Consider the following 15,725-nt stretch of genomic DNA (forward strand, 5'->3'; position numbering starts at 1 on the left):
AAAACTCCTAGAAGGTGGCTTAATACTCTGCTGTCACATCTTTAAGTTGCAAAAAATAAATGTTTCGCAAGATAGCCAGTGGCTTCAAATAGCCACTTCAAATACCACACTCCCCTCAGGAACAGTAAGCTCCACTTTCTTTTGTGCCCCGATCAAGGCTGACCCCTTGCCCATCGCCAGAAGGCTGTGCACGCTGCCTCTTAGTTCTGAAATACTTTTTCTTTTTCGGCCAGCCTGCAGCATATGGAGTTCCTCGGGCAACGTCAGATCCCCTAACCCACTGTGCCTGGCGGGGATTGAACCTGAGTCCTGGCCCTGCAGAAATGCCACCAATCCCACTGTGTTGCAGCTGGAACTCCCTGAAATACCCTTCGATAGCAGTTCTTTACACAGCTAATTCTCTCTCATCCTTCAAACTCAACTAAAATGTTAACATCTCCGAAAGACCTTCCCTGATTTCTTTATCTAAAGTGCCTCCTCTGATCTTCGGTCTCATTATCCATTTACTTCTTTAGAGGCACTTACTACAATCGGTAATGATCTCCTTTATTTGTTCTCTTGTTCACTGTCACACATCCCCTCCTCCTAAACAGAAAGTAGCAGGAGTATCAGTAATTTTGTCTATCTGGGTAGCACACTGATGAATTATCAGGCCCCAAAATAGCGTCTGACACATGGTAAGTACTCAATATTTATTTGTTGAGTGACTGGATATGTTAATCATAGTAATAAAGGGTGCCTCACACATTTTCTTGGGGGAATTTTTCACCTAAAGTTATTAGGCGCTGTGAGTATTTCATCTGTTATAATTCAGCAACGCTTTAGAGATTTTTTTTTTTTTTCCTCCACATATATGGTACCTGTTTGAGATAAGATATCTAAGAATGTGAGTGAGGAGTTCCCGTCGTGGCGCAGTGGTTAACGAATCTGACTAGGAACCATGAGGTTGTAGGTTCGATCCCTGCCCTTGCTCAGTGGGGTAACGATCCGGCGTTGCCGTGGGCTGTGGTGTAGGTTGCAGATACGGCTCGGATCCCGCGTTGCTGTGGCTCTGGTGTAGGCTGGTGGCTACGGCTCCGATTTGACCCCTAGGCTGGGAACCTCCATATGCCGTGGGAGCGGCCCAAGAAATAGCAAAAAAAGACAAAAAAAAAAAAAAAAAAAAAAAAAGAATGTGAGTGAGATTTATTTGTGTATATTTTATAAGCATTGCTGCCCTTCTATCAATTTATGACCCCCCAAAATTAACTTAATTCCCTGAGCCAAAGAAAATGTACAGCTCTATGAATAAATTTTGGTTCACTATTTGGAAAGAAGCTGAAAAAATAGCTATTAACAGAAAATGAAGATAACTTCAGAAAACAAAGCGCTTTAGATGAAAAGAACAATAGGAATCAGTGTCTAATATGCATGAGGCTATAGTAAAACTGGGCCATTAACAGAGTGTGATCATAATGCAGAGCGGTACAAACCTCGTGTGGAAAATAACTTGACATGAGGTATTTTGGCCATTGACCCAGATCATCTACTTCTAGTTCTTTATTTTATGGAAATGTAATCTACGTAATATACGGAAAAAGCTATTTTCACAAAGATATTTATAAGAATGGTGCTTATAATATCAGAAAACTGAAACTAAGCCAAATGTCCAAATTTAACAGAATGGTTAGATAAATTATAGCAATTCACTCAATTAAAATACATTCTAAAACTAGGAAAAATTATACTGTGTAACAACATGGGGGAACACTTAACTACAAAACATGTTCAGTGCAAAAAAGCAGGATCAAAATGACAATACGAAAACAGTAAAATCTTAACAAAATTAGAGATATTGATTAGAAGAATATCGCTGGATAGTTTATTCAGGAGGTAGATTTATGGATTTTTTTAACTTTCTCCAATTTTCTACATTTTTATTAATGTAAATATAATATTTAATTATGTAAACATATTACATATGTATAAAGGAAACATAATTTCTCATCACATAGTATCATTTTCAATGTAGCTCAGTGTGAGTTCTTAAATGAGTCTGCTACCAAAAAAGTTAAGTTTATTATTTTTTTTGTCTTTTTAGGGCCGCACCTGCAGCATATGGAGGATCCCAGGCTAGGGGTCAAATTGGAGCTGTAGCTGCTGATCTACATCACAGCCACAGCAACTCGGGCTCCGAGCCATGTCTGTGACCTACACCACACCTCACAGCAATGCCGGATCTTTAACTCACTGAACGAGGCCAGGGATTGAACCTGTGTTCTCATGGATACTAGTCAGATTCATTTCCTCTGAGCCATGACGGGAACTCCAAAAAAAGTTAAGTTTAAAATCAAAACACAGATGTATATCAAATTTAATAAATTAATTTTCCTGAAAAAGGATAATTATTCTGTGTTAATACATTCAACATAGATGTATTTGCTTGAAAGAAAACAAGACAACAAAAAATATATGGTTAAGGGACCTTGAAAGAGATTTTTTTTCCAGATAAAGTTAATTCTTAATAAACAATAATTTTAGACATTAGTTAATTCAAGAGCAACATATTTAAAAAAAAAAATGAGCATTGGCTCAGTACTCACAGGGATACAATATTCCACCATTGGGTAATGTAATTTGTGACCTTTTGCTGTTCGACCAGAAAAAAAGCAACTCTGGCAGACATCATAGTTAAAATGCTTTAGGCTTCTATACCTAGAGAGAAAAAAGAAAAGTCATTGGCTCAAATGCTTATTATTTAGTCCAAGACACTCATTTGTGGTAAGGAATTTCATTCATTCAAATCACCATGAAACTAAAAGTTAGATTGGCCACAAATGTGGAATTTGCTTCTCTGAGTTCCAAATTAGGACAAATGGAATCTTAAATTTCACAAAGGAAACCGCCTTCCAAGTGAAAAAAAAGAAAGCAAATTTTTGGAGATAAAGTCTCTAAAACATATTCATCTGCTTCAACACAATAAGACAAATATCCACGTCAGAAGATTTCCCGTAATGTTTCGATGTGAATGCAAATGACAGAAGAGAGAGTCATGTTTATTAGCCTGATACATCAAAATTTAAAATATCACTTATACCAACAATAAAAAAAAAATCTCAAAATTCCCTGACAAAGGCTCCATACGTGAAAGTTGGTTTATTTACTTCACCCCAAACTTGGCAGAAGTAACAGGAAGTAATCTGAGTTCTCAGAGTTTCAATGTTACCTCCTGCTTATTAAGTTTGATCCCAGAGGACTTAGAACATCACCAAATTCCACCGAGTCATATATAGACACAATGAGTCATACAATTATCATACACGAACATTTCTGTGATCTTTGTAAAAAGATTCAGAAGTGTCTCTAGTGCTGGAGTAAAATAGTAAAAGTAACAATAAAATAAAATAAGCTTCAGGCATTGGCTCTTCAAGGGAATGCCATTTTCTGATAGATGGAATGGGCTAGTGCCCCATTTCTTGGAATAAATGGAAGGAATGATGGATCTACACTGAAGCTACACCAACAGAACAGAAAATAGCCTGCTATCACTGGTAGTAGATCATCCTACCTGAATCCAACAATCGGACATTCTTTACAGATGTTGCATTTGGCCTGATGTTTTGCGGTCTCTGCTGCTGCCACTCGATGCAGAACTGGCAGCCAAACCATGGACTGTGGTTCCAGACGCATCCAATCTATAAACTCTTTCACACTTATTTCTGGCTTATTGTTATTCTGGTGAAGAGACAAATATGTTAAAGGTAAAGAAAATGTCTTCATTCAAACTGCAGCAAGTGTCGTTTCAAAAATTTTCCAAAAATCTGTACAGAGTTAAAAGGGAAGTTATATAAAACAAGAAAAAAATAAAAAATAAAAAAATAAAAATAAAAATAAATAAATAAAAGGAAAGTTATATAACTCTTTCCAGGTCAGTTAAATCACAACATATGTAAGATTCTTGGAGGAAAAAGAAAGTTCTAGAATTTTTTTTCCCTTTCTCGGCTGCACCCGCAGCATATGAAAGTTCCCAGGCCAGGGACCGAATCTGAGTTGGAGCTGTGACCTATGCCCCAGCCACAGCAAAGCTGGATCCTTAACCCACGTCGCAGGAGCCAGGATTGAACCAGAGATGTGAGATCATGAACCCACTGTGCCACAGCGGGAACTCGTAAATTCTAGAATACTTTAAAAAGAAAAAAAGCAGAAACCGTCACAGAGGAAGAAGGAGAAAAAAATCCCAATACCTTAATAGCCTCAGATTAAAAAAACAAAACACATACAATTCTAGGTACCCTTCACATGGATACTTTAATCCTATAAAACACATTCATCTAAGGTAGTTAAACATTTGTGAAAGACTACCTAATAACATCTCAGACTTGAAAGGCCATTATCAATGCTAAATAAAACCTGTTATCTCTGTGTCCTGCTCCATTCCTGTTTACAACATCACACCAGGAGCACACGACTATGAATGTAACTGCGCAGGATTTCCAAATTTATCATGATAAATTGTCTGAAATGTCTTGTTCTCTCTTTAAACCCTTATACTACATAATTTTCATATGTGCAAAGTTAAATTTGTACCAACATCCTCCTCCGGATGTTGTCAAGGTCATTCTATGAGCCAGCACATATGAGAATAATATTTAGCATTTTTATTTGGTATTTTTTTGTATCTCTAAAACAAGAAAAAGGGCCATTATAAAATGTAATAATCCATAGCATCAATTCTTCTTAAAGAGATAGTGTGAGCATTTTTTTTCCTCAGCAGTGATAAATCACTGAAGATGCCTTGGCAAAGCATCTGCAGGCTTGTACTTTATGCATATGTATAACATCAGTAGTAACCTTTCTAAAATGTTTTGCAATGTACAGTAAGCATCAAAAAGAAACTAAAGTGCTTTTCCAGTTTCACATTAGTAAGTTAGATCAGTACAAAACTCTGTACATCATTCTCCTTAGGTACACATGTTCTTGAAGATTGCAATTTTAATAACATCTTTAATTTGTATTATTTAAAAAAAATCTTGCCTATAAGGAAACCAGGGCATTTTTATTCATTTATTTAGCAAGTATTTAATTATTTATTTATTTATTTATTTTTTGCTTTTAGTGCCACACTCGAGGCATATGGAGGTTCCCAGGCTAGGGGTCTAATCAGAGCTATAGCTTTCGGCCACAGCCACAGCCATAGCCACAGCAAGGCAGGATCTGAGCTGCATCTGTGACCTATATACCACAGCTCACGACAATGCCACTGAGTGAGGCCAGGAATCGAACCCGCAACCTCATGGTTCCTAGCTGGATTCATTTCCTCTGTGCCACGACGGGACCTCCGCAAATATTTACTAAGTAGCTATGATGTTCGAGGCATTGTACATAGGAATAAACGTTAAAAAGAAACAGTCCTTGTTCATGGAGCTTAGGTTAATATAAAAGAAAAACCAGTAAACAAGTAATTATATAATTCAGTATGTAATTATAAATCATAATGAGCATTCTATGAAGGAGACTATAGTAGGGACATTTAACCTCATCTGAAGGGGTCAGAGAAGGATTTTCAAAGGATGTGAGATTTAAGGGAAGATTTAAAGGATGGATAAGGATCAGTGATGAGAAGGAGTTTGTGGATGGCAGGTAAATTCCAAGGCACTAGGGCAGAAATGAAGGAACTAAAAGAGCACGGCTGGAAAGCACAGAGCAAAGGGCCAGGAGGCAGGACCAAAGTCATAGCAAAAGCAGGTCCAAGTCATAGCACTCTAACGGCCTATTTGGAAGATTTGAGGTTTTATCCATTGAGGAACAGTACGTCTCCTTGAGGGAGTTGCTATTCCTGGAATCAAACGTGCCTTGACAAGAACATAAAATGGGAAAAAGAAAGTCTATTCAGCAAGCATTGCTGGGAAACCTGGACAGCAGCATGCAAAGCAATGAAACTAGAACACACCCTCACACCATGCACAAAAATAAACTCAAAATGGCTGAAAGACTTAAATGTATGACAGGACACCATCAAACTCCTAGAAGAAAACATAGGCAAAACACTCTCTGACATCAACATCATGAATATTTTCTCAGGTCAGTCTCCCAAAGCAATAGAAATTAGAGCAAAAATAAACCCATGGGACCTCATCAAACTGAAAAGCTTTTGCACAGCAAAGGAAACCCAAAAGAAACCAAAAAGACAACTTACAGAATGGGAGAAAATAGTTTCAAATGATGCAACGGACAAGGGCTTAATCTCTAGAATATATAAGCAACTTATATAACCCAACAGCAAAAAAGCCAATCAATCAATGGAAAAATGGGCAAAAGACCTGAATAGACATTTCTCCAAGGAAGATATACAGATGGCCAACAAACACATGAAAAAATGCTCAACATCGTTGATTATAAGAGAAATGCAAATCAAAACTACCATGAGATACCACCTCACACCAGTCAGAATGCCCATCATTAATAAATCCACAAATAACAAATGCTGGAGGGGTTGTGGAGAAAAGGGAACCCTCCTGCACTGCTGGTGGGAATGTAAACTGGTACAGCCACTATGGAGAACAGTTTGGAGATACCTTAGAAATCTATACATAGAACTTCCATATGACCCCACAATCCCACTCTTGGGCATCTATCCGGACAAAACTCTACTTAAAAGAGACACATGCACCTGCATGTTCATTGCAGCCCTATTCACAATAGCCAGGACATGGAAACAACCCAAATGTCCATCGACAGATGATTGGATTAGGAAGATGTGGTGTATATATACACAATGGAATACTACTCAGCCATAAAAAAGAATGACATAATGCCATTTGCAGCAACATGGATGGAACTAGAGAATCTCATACTGAGTGAAATGAGCCAGAAAGACAAAGGCAAATACCATATGACATCACTTATAACTGGAATCTAATATCCAGCACAAATGAACATCTCCACAGAAAAGAAAATCATGGACTTGGAGAAGAGACTTGTGGCTGCCTGATGGGAGGGGGAGGAAGTGGGAGGGATCGGGAGCTTGGGCTTATCAGACACAATTTAGAATAGATTTACAAGGAGATCCTGCTGAGTAGCATTGAGAACTATGTCTAGATACTCATATTGCAACAGAAGAAAGGGTGGGGAAAAAATGTAATTGTAATGTATACATGTAAGGATAACTTGATCCCCTTGCTATACAGTGGGAAAATAAAAAAAATAAAAAAACAAAAACAAAAACCAAAAAACCGTGCCTTGAGCAACAGAATACAAACTACCTAGGATGGTACCCAGCATCTTCCAACACCTGGTTCCAGTCCAAGTCCCCTGTTCCATTTCTCAGGACATCCTCAGTCGTATTCCCCACACATCCTACACACCAGTCATCCTTCATGTTTACCTGCTGGAAGCAGCTGCGAACACTGGGTTCAATATTGCTGCCCCCAAAAGCTGCTACTTCCCCCAGCTGCCGAGGGATCTGGATGGCATCGTGAAGTAACAGGCCGAGTTGTCTCTGGTCACACATTTCCGTGGGCCCTGCCACTTCCTTAAAGAGATCTGCAAGGAGGAGAGGCAAGAGATTGATGTCCACCTGCCTAAACTAGTCTTTCAAGTAAAATATACCTTTGGTTATATAAACGATGTAGATTTAAAAAAACATATTAGTCTCCTGAATCTGAACAAACTTAGTATTCTGCATGCCTGTGATCAGGAACTTGATGATTACATGTTTCCTAAAACAATCTACCGTTGTCTGTCAATACAAACATATAAACAGACCAATAAACACAAATTTCCTTTTTAAAGGGTACAGTGTACGCATGTAGGATCATTCAATGGTCTCAATAAGATTTCCCTTCTTATCAAAAAAGAAGACAGCTAAAACAAAGCTTTCTTTATGACTCATCAAAGGAATGAAGAGAGCTTAAGTAGCAAATCTTTACATTTTAAAAGACTTGTTTATCAACTTTTTGTGTTCACTTCTAAATTCAATATTCATTAGACATTTTAATTTCTTTTAAAGATTGCTATACTCAAATCTCTCTGCGTAAGAAACATTAACAGTACCAGGAGATGTCTTTGACTCTTAGGGGTTTTTTTTTTAGGCCCAATCAGTCTCTCATTTTTGACTATAAAAAATATTTTTGTTTTATTTCATGGAATAAAATACATTAATACAAACATAAAGGACTTAAGGAAAACTCATGCATATTTTTACATAGTTCTTCGGATTTTCTATTCATAAAAGCAGATTTTTTAAAAAATTTTTATTGATTCAGTAAAACAAAAACTCTTTTCTTCTTTCCAATATTGGCTTGTCTTCTATTCATCACTTACAATATTCTGAAGATTAAAATTAATACCATATTTTCAGCAACAAAGTCAACACATTTAAAGAAATTACTTTTGGAGTAGGGAGAAGTTTCATGTAAAAATAATCCACTTCATTATAGAAAGAAACTTTTTGTTAAAAAAAAATGTCGAGTTCTAAAATTTCAAAAATCACACACATTTTAAATGGTTCTCATGTGAAGTTTCCACGAACAGAAGAAAGGAGAGTAAATATGTATTGGATCTTAAAAACCATTTTCAAATAGTACCTGACAAATGAATATCAGATCAAAATGTATTATTCCCTTTTTTTAAAAAAAGCAATAAGGCTAGACCTAACACTGTCGACAGTAAATTTTCAAACAACTAAACCAAGCTCCGTGATATTGACACAGCAATTATAATGAAATATGACTTTAATTATAAGCATACATAGGGAAAGCAAATTCAATTAAGATAAATTTAATTTTTATTATCATTTGTTAACTTAGATTTGGCTAGAGTTCTACTTGTTTCTTTTCATTTGTTAAAAATAAGACTATCCTAGCCAGAAATATTTATCCAGGATTCTTATTATGATGCTTGTTGTAAACTCATTCTTCAGAAGCACCCTTTTAAATGAATACAGAATTGATGCATATGTATAACAATAATCCATAGAGAGAAGTGCACATTTTTCAGCACGATCAATCATGCCCAACTTTCCTCTTTGGAGAAAGATAGCTACACTACTATGCCTCAAGTAAGGTAAATCTCACACAAAACATAAAAGATCCCTTAACATTTGGACGTATTTCTGAATTCTTATGGAAGTTCACATTTTGATGTTATAGCCAGATACAAAAAGGAGTGTCAGGGTGTGAGGATGGGTTAGAGCAAGGTCCAACCTGAAACCCATGTTCTAGAACTACATCCAATCTCTTGGGATAGAACCTGATGGAAGGTAATATGAGAGAAAGAATGTATACACATGTTGGACTGAGTCACTTTGCTGTACAGCAGAAATTGGCACAACACTGTAAATCAACTATAATTTCAAGAGAGAAAGACAGAAGGAAAGAAAGGAAAAAAGGGAAAAAGAAAGGCGCTCCCATCGTGGCACAGCAAAAACGAATCCGACTAGGAACCGTGAAGTTTCGGGTTCGATCCCTGGCCTCGCCCAGTGGGTTAAGGACCTGGCATTGCCATGAGCTGTGGTGTAAGTCACAGACTCGACTCGGATCTGGTGTTGCTGTGACTGTGGCGTGGCCAGCAGCTGTAGCTCTGATTAGACCCCTCACCTAGCCTGGGAACCTCCAAATGCCACCGGTGTGGCCCTTAAAAAAAAAAAAAAAAAAAGAGAGAGAGAGAGAGAGAGAGAATGGAAGAAAGAAAAGAAAACCCAAGTTCCAATAAATCAGCACAGAAGAAATGCAAAAAGCCATTCAAAAAGGATCTTTGTACATGTGGTTTTTGATGAGGCAAGGAAACCACTGAGCTATAAGTAGGAAGGCTAATCAAGGGACATTCTCAGGAAGGCAGGAAGAGAGAAGAGGCATGGAGTAGAGGCACTGACCATGGCAAAATCAATGTTCGTATGGATACCCACTGCCCCAGAAGAGCACCTCTGCCATTGCATTTGGAGAGCAAACTGTCCTGAATATTAATTCCAACAAAGAAAATAATAATGAGGAAGTATTCTGACATCACTGGGGTAATCAAAACTGGAATCAGAGTTGCTAAGGACCTCAAAGGAAACAAATGAAACCAAACCCCATAATATTTCTAGAGCCTCAGTACTCTCAGGAAAGATTTAAAGATTTCAACCCCAAAGAGTCCTTATTCAAGTAAGTACTGTAAGGCATACTTCAAGGATTAAATGAAATATCAAAAATTTTCAATGCAGGTCTTCTGCTTGCCCTGCCATAATCTAAAAGTTTCACGTTGAATTATAAAGAGTGTTAGGTTTCCTGACATTTGTAGAAAAAGCATCCTTTGTAGTGCTAGTGTATGAGTAGCTGTATGCCAAAATCCTCTTCTCATTTGAAAGATTATACAGTTCAGAAATGCATGTGAAGATACATGCATAGATAAAAGCCATTTTTCCCCCCATATATTGTGTAGAATCTGGTTTTTTGCTCATGTATAGATAAGTGATAATCCGTTTGAAAAAGAAAAGGAGGAGGAATCACTGATCTAGAAAAACAGATCACCCTTGCATTGCTGATAAACTCTGAAGATGGGTTTGCATTCTTTTCAAAATAAGTTGAGCATCAGGACGTAATTGCTACTTTCAGAGAACCCTAAATTCTTTGAGGAACACATGAGAACCCCAACTCACAGATGATAAAGTCCTTTTCTAATCTGATACACTGATGCTCTCATGAACTTGTTTCCCCCACCCACTATAGAAATAACTTTTTTAGCTTTGAAAATGACATCTCTGGACAGTGACGATGCTGGAGATGATTTAAATTCTGGATAAAGAGGCCATCAAATAAAAGCCTGTGCAGACCTTTTCTTCTGCATGGTTTACTAGGTTCTGTACTCCATCAAGGTATCTCCTCTCCTGATCCTACAATCAGCTTTTGGTTTCATACAAATCCCCCTCTCTCTTCACTGACATTCTTGTCAAACTGTGTAAGAAAAACAGGCCATCATGGTCTAGTCCTGGAATTTGAAATCAAGTCACCTCACAGCCAACCCAGAAAATAAATGTCTTTTAAAATGCATGTATGTTTATAGAAAAATGCAAAACTTAACAAAATTTATAGGACCACTGATCAAATATTCTCCTGTTTTGGGTGTTATCTCCCCAGTTATGAAATAGCCCTCCCCCTCTCCCTCAAAGGTATGGTTATATCTGTACAGAATCACAGGGGATTATGCACAGCAGGAAGTTACCCACATTCTATGTATAAAATTAAATTTAAAAATTCACAGTAACTAAGGGTGTGGATACATAGCAGCAATGGCTACCATTTATTCAACAACTGCTATTTCTAGGTACTTTTCATATATGGTCTCTAATTGCTTTCAAAGCAAGAATTACTAGCTTCATTCTTGAGCTGAAGAAACATCACTCAATTTCAGCTTCCTGGAATGGGAAATGGGAGTGAAATTACCTCTTGGCTGTCCATATTCAATGGATCATGTAACCTGCCCAAAGTCACCCAGCCACAAAGTGGTAAAGCTGAGATCTGCAGGCAGGTCTCCCTGGTTCCTGAGTCTGTCCCTTTCCAAATGCCAAGATAGTCTTCATTAACTGAGAGGAGTTAACGAAGTATACCACTGATTGATTTGGTGAATAAAAACAAATATAACAAAATAGAAAATATTTTATCCCTTTTTCTTTTCTCGCACTTTAAAATATAATTATTTGTCCTACCGGGACTGTAATAGTTCCAGACCATCCTGATTTTCTTTCTAGCACTGGAAGTACACAAGATTCTTGCGTGAAATATAAGGGTTCTGGTCCATCTTAACTGTTTGTTTGTTTGTTTAAAGCATTAGAAGTATACAGAAATAGAAAAGGCTTGGGCTTTGGAGTCAGAAATATCTATGACCCTAATTCTAGCCCCATGATTTACTGTTTCTAAAGCCTTGACTATATTTTTAACCTATTCCAACAACTAGTTTTTTTTTTTTTCAGCTAAGAAAGGAAATCACAATGCCTATATTATGGGGCAATTATTCTAAAAAGTAAATGAGATATAATCTGTAGTTGGTTCTCACTCCATCAAGGTACCTCACCTCTTATCCTACAGTAAGCTTTTCATTTCACACAAATCCACATCACTTTGCACTGACACCTTTTGTCTAGCCTGGTACATTTATAGATAAGGTTAAGAAATTGGGAACTATTATTACTAGTAAATCATATAAAGTTAAGTCTCCAATAAACTGCTATTATAATTATTATCACTTAAAACATTATTGGTATAGGAAAGGTGTTACATACATCTGTATTTTTCTTCTAAGAGACCTTTGGAGAGAGAGATCAATCCAATCTTCAGACTCTGTACTCTTATTTTCCCAGTCCGACCCCTGAAATGACAAGAATCTCAATGTGTTAGATGCATTTAAAACTGTATACAGTATGCTAATTATTTCTGAATATCTATTTTCTTGAGGGTAAACCATAAAAAAGTGCATCTTAAAGATGCCGCTTTTCTACTCATTTTTATTAAGTAATATTAAACCCATATTCATGACATATATTAATAGTATATTTGACCTAGTCTGGAAGAATATACAGCCTGAAGTCACTTTACACACCACATATGAACCAGGAAGAACAAATGAAGGGAAATCAAAAATGGTAATTATAAAGCTAAAAATATTTCATTTTTATAAACTATGAATTAAAGTCTGTAAATAATTACAAATGCAACATTAAAAATAGGTAGCTAGAGTTATAAATGATATGCATATGACAACATAGCAAGAAAAGCATAATGATAAATCTAAAAACAAATATAAGAAAACACACTGGAAAATTAACTATATATTGAGGGCTTATAGCTTGTTAAATACTTAAACCTTATTTTCTTCATTGATTTTGGTCTTTGTCTATGTGGTTTCTATAAATTATGACTGCAATTATAACAGTCAATGATCTTAAACACAGAGGTGTGCGATCTTCAAGTATCAAATTATAAGTAAATTCATTAATTAATCAAAATTAGGAAATAACTTCATTCTATGCCAATGAAAGACCATTTCATTTTCACTTATAAGCTGATCAGAAGAATAATTTTATCTTTAAAAGCATAAAGTTGTCTTTGTTCTATCTTTTATCAAAGAGTTACTGAGTTGTTTACCAAATATCACACTGTGCTAGATCCTGAGGATGAGAAAAGGGAAATGCAAAAGCCATAAAAATTAATAACACATGATCCTTGCTATGAAATAACACAGTCCAGAAAAAAATATAAAGTTTGCTATCTTTTTTACTACATATAAACAAGATCAGTTTTCAGTTTTGGTTTTTGTTAATTTTCTTATGATATGTTTTCAATAGGCTAGTACAACACATTCAGAAGCTATAACTAAATGTTTACAAAATTATAGGAGTACATAAAATTTAGTGATTTATGCTATTTAAAAACAAATATTTGTATCATGTAACTTTAATTTTAGTTAGTCTTATTGTCAAACTGTATTTAAGTCTGGCTCTAACTGGTATTTTCACTATTATTACTAATTGATATCTTTCCTTCTTAAATTATAAATACTCAAGTAAGTTTCTGTATACACACCATATATATAAAGTAGAAAATACATAAAAAAGGAAAACATGCTTAGGGATTAATAAAATGTATTTTCAAAATAGTCCCTTGATAACCTAGAGTTTATAACCTATACTGAATCATACTGAACAAATATATGGAACCTTTGCTGTGTATATTGTATACAACATCCAGAACTGACCTATGAAATAACCGATACCTACGTTTTAAAATAAATATAGCCATTACAAGAAGAAATCGAAAGTTTATATACTCATTCCAGTTTCTCATAATTATAGAAAGTTTCAAATTAACCTTAAAACTAAACTAGTTTCAAATTAACCTTAAACTGAGCCATGCTACAAAGTGTGTTTATACTTCGTATTTTTTAGGTGTTTCCTCAGTATGACACAAAAATAGACTGTGTCCATTTTCTTCCCTCCAAAAATCAGAAAATGTAATTCTCTGGACATAATCAGACAACAGATTTGCAGAAAAATAACAAAAGGCTATGTAAATGGACTCGTACATAAATGTGGCTCAGGACAAAATAATCCCTTAAGGGAATACAAGAGCAAACTGATACTTATTGGAAGATGACCTCCAGTCTATGGTGACAACACAAGAAAGGAACATCATCAGGAATACTATTAAAAACACCAATCATCCATTCATGGCACCATGAACAGCTATCAAGGCCAGCATTGTTCTGTACACCATAGGGACCAACAGAAAAGCATAAGATGTGATTCCTCCCCATGACTAGCTGGAGAAGTGATAGAAGAAAACGACTAATCCTTAGAAAAATATGAGGCCAATCTTTATGCATGGAAATCATCAAGTATAAGATAATTGTGGCTGACTAGTCATTAATGATTGGTGGTCAGGCTGAATAGTTACTAGTCTCACAGCATTTGATAGAGAAGTTATACCAAAATCAGACATTGAGAGCATGAGATGACTGGACTATCCCAACTAGGAGAAAGTAGATTATCATAGGAAAAACCCAGACAAGAGGACAGAAGAAGGGGTGTGTGTACAAGGAATAAGACTCATCAGGCTACATGCTTGATAAAGTTGACCAGGTTACGTGGAGCCAGATGATAGAGGACTCTGATGTAACTCAGATGATAGAGGACTCTTTGGTACCTCTGATGTAAGGTACCAAAATTTGAAAGAGAATAGGGAGGCAATGAAATTTATTAGTGAGTGACATAACCCAATATTTAAGTATTTGGGTCCCTGATAGTTTTCATAAGTAACTCCTAAAATTAATTCAACCAGAAAGTGCCTTATAAATAAAATTATATCTATTTTGGAAGAGTGGAGAAAATGACATAACACTGCATCAAATGAGGTTAATTTCTGCAGGGACAAAAATACTTAAACCAAGTAACCCAGACTACTGCTTTGAATCTTGATTTAAACACTTGATTTCCATTAAATTAAGAAGGAAGATTGTGGAATTAAGGCTTTTTAACCTGGGAAGATGAAGACTGAGTAAGGCTGTGAACTCATAAATGGAATCAATTTTATCTCTACAGTTTATAAAATCCTTTCTCTCTATATATTAGTCCACTTGCCCTTCACGATCACTTATGTATGAGAAGCAAAGCAGGTATTTTTATCTCAGTTTTTCAGACGAGAAATTGAGATGGCCAAAAGTTAAGGGGCTGCCAAGTTGCAAAGCAACCAGAACCAAAAATTTGGATTCTTGTCTTCTGCAACAGGAGAAAATAGACTTTTTCCAGAAAATTCAGAATATCAGGAGTTGGGTTCCTGTTAAAAGCTGAAAGAGGAGTTCCTGCTGTGGTGTAGTGGGTTAAGGACTTGGCATTGCTGCAGCTGTGGTGTTAAGTTGTGCTGTAGTTCGGATTCAATCCCTGGCCCAGGAACTTCATATGTCACAGGTACGGCCAAAAAAGGGGGGGTGGGGAAGCTGAAAGAAATAGTACAACTTAATATAACTTATAAAGAAACATTTTTCTTAGATATGGGCATTATAGTAGGGATAATCAAGTCAATATCAAAAAACCCGAATATTAGTTCCATATCTATGACTAATATGCAGTATGTGGCTGTGGAGAAATTGTCTTATCTCACTCGATCAGTTTCTCAATCAGGAAAATGAAGAGGGTAATGGAAGATCCTCAAAGCCCTTTCTTTAGCCTCTGGAATTCTATGATCTCCTGTATGTTTACCACGTGTTATTTTAAGAGC

The 15,725-nt window shown here is 36.2% G+C and overlaps 1 protein-coding gene across 16 annotated transcripts in view; it reads right to left on the reverse strand.

Annotated features, from left to right (window-relative positions):
- UTRN (utrophin) overlaps window positions 1-15,725 on the reverse strand; it is a 535,632-nt gene that overhangs the window by 44,987 nt on the left and 474,920 nt on the right. For all 16 annotated transcript variants that reach the window (XM_085024297.1, XM_085024293.1, XM_085024287.1 and 13 more), the window contains 4 exons: window positions 12,236-12,321; window positions 7,364-7,521; window positions 3,548-3,714; window positions 2,583-2,694 (listed from right to left, as the gene is read on the reverse strand). In XM_085024297.1, coding sequence (XP_084880423.1) covers window positions 2,583-2,694; window positions 3,548-3,714; window positions 7,364-7,521; window positions 12,236-12,321 — 523 coding nt within the window. The remainder of the gene's footprint in view (window positions 1-2,582; window positions 2,695-3,547; window positions 3,715-7,363; window positions 7,522-12,235; window positions 12,322-15,725) is intronic.

The sequence above is a fragment of the Sus scrofa genome, chromosome 1, assembly GCF_054392235.1.
Source record: "Sus scrofa isolate SSC_HxYL_T2T_F1_AM1 chromosome 1, Sscrofa_HxYL_maternal_Yorkshire_Landrace_v2.0, whole genome shotgun sequence".
NCBI classification, from domain to species: Eukaryota; Metazoa; Chordata; class Mammalia; order Artiodactyla; family Suidae; genus Sus; species Sus scrofa.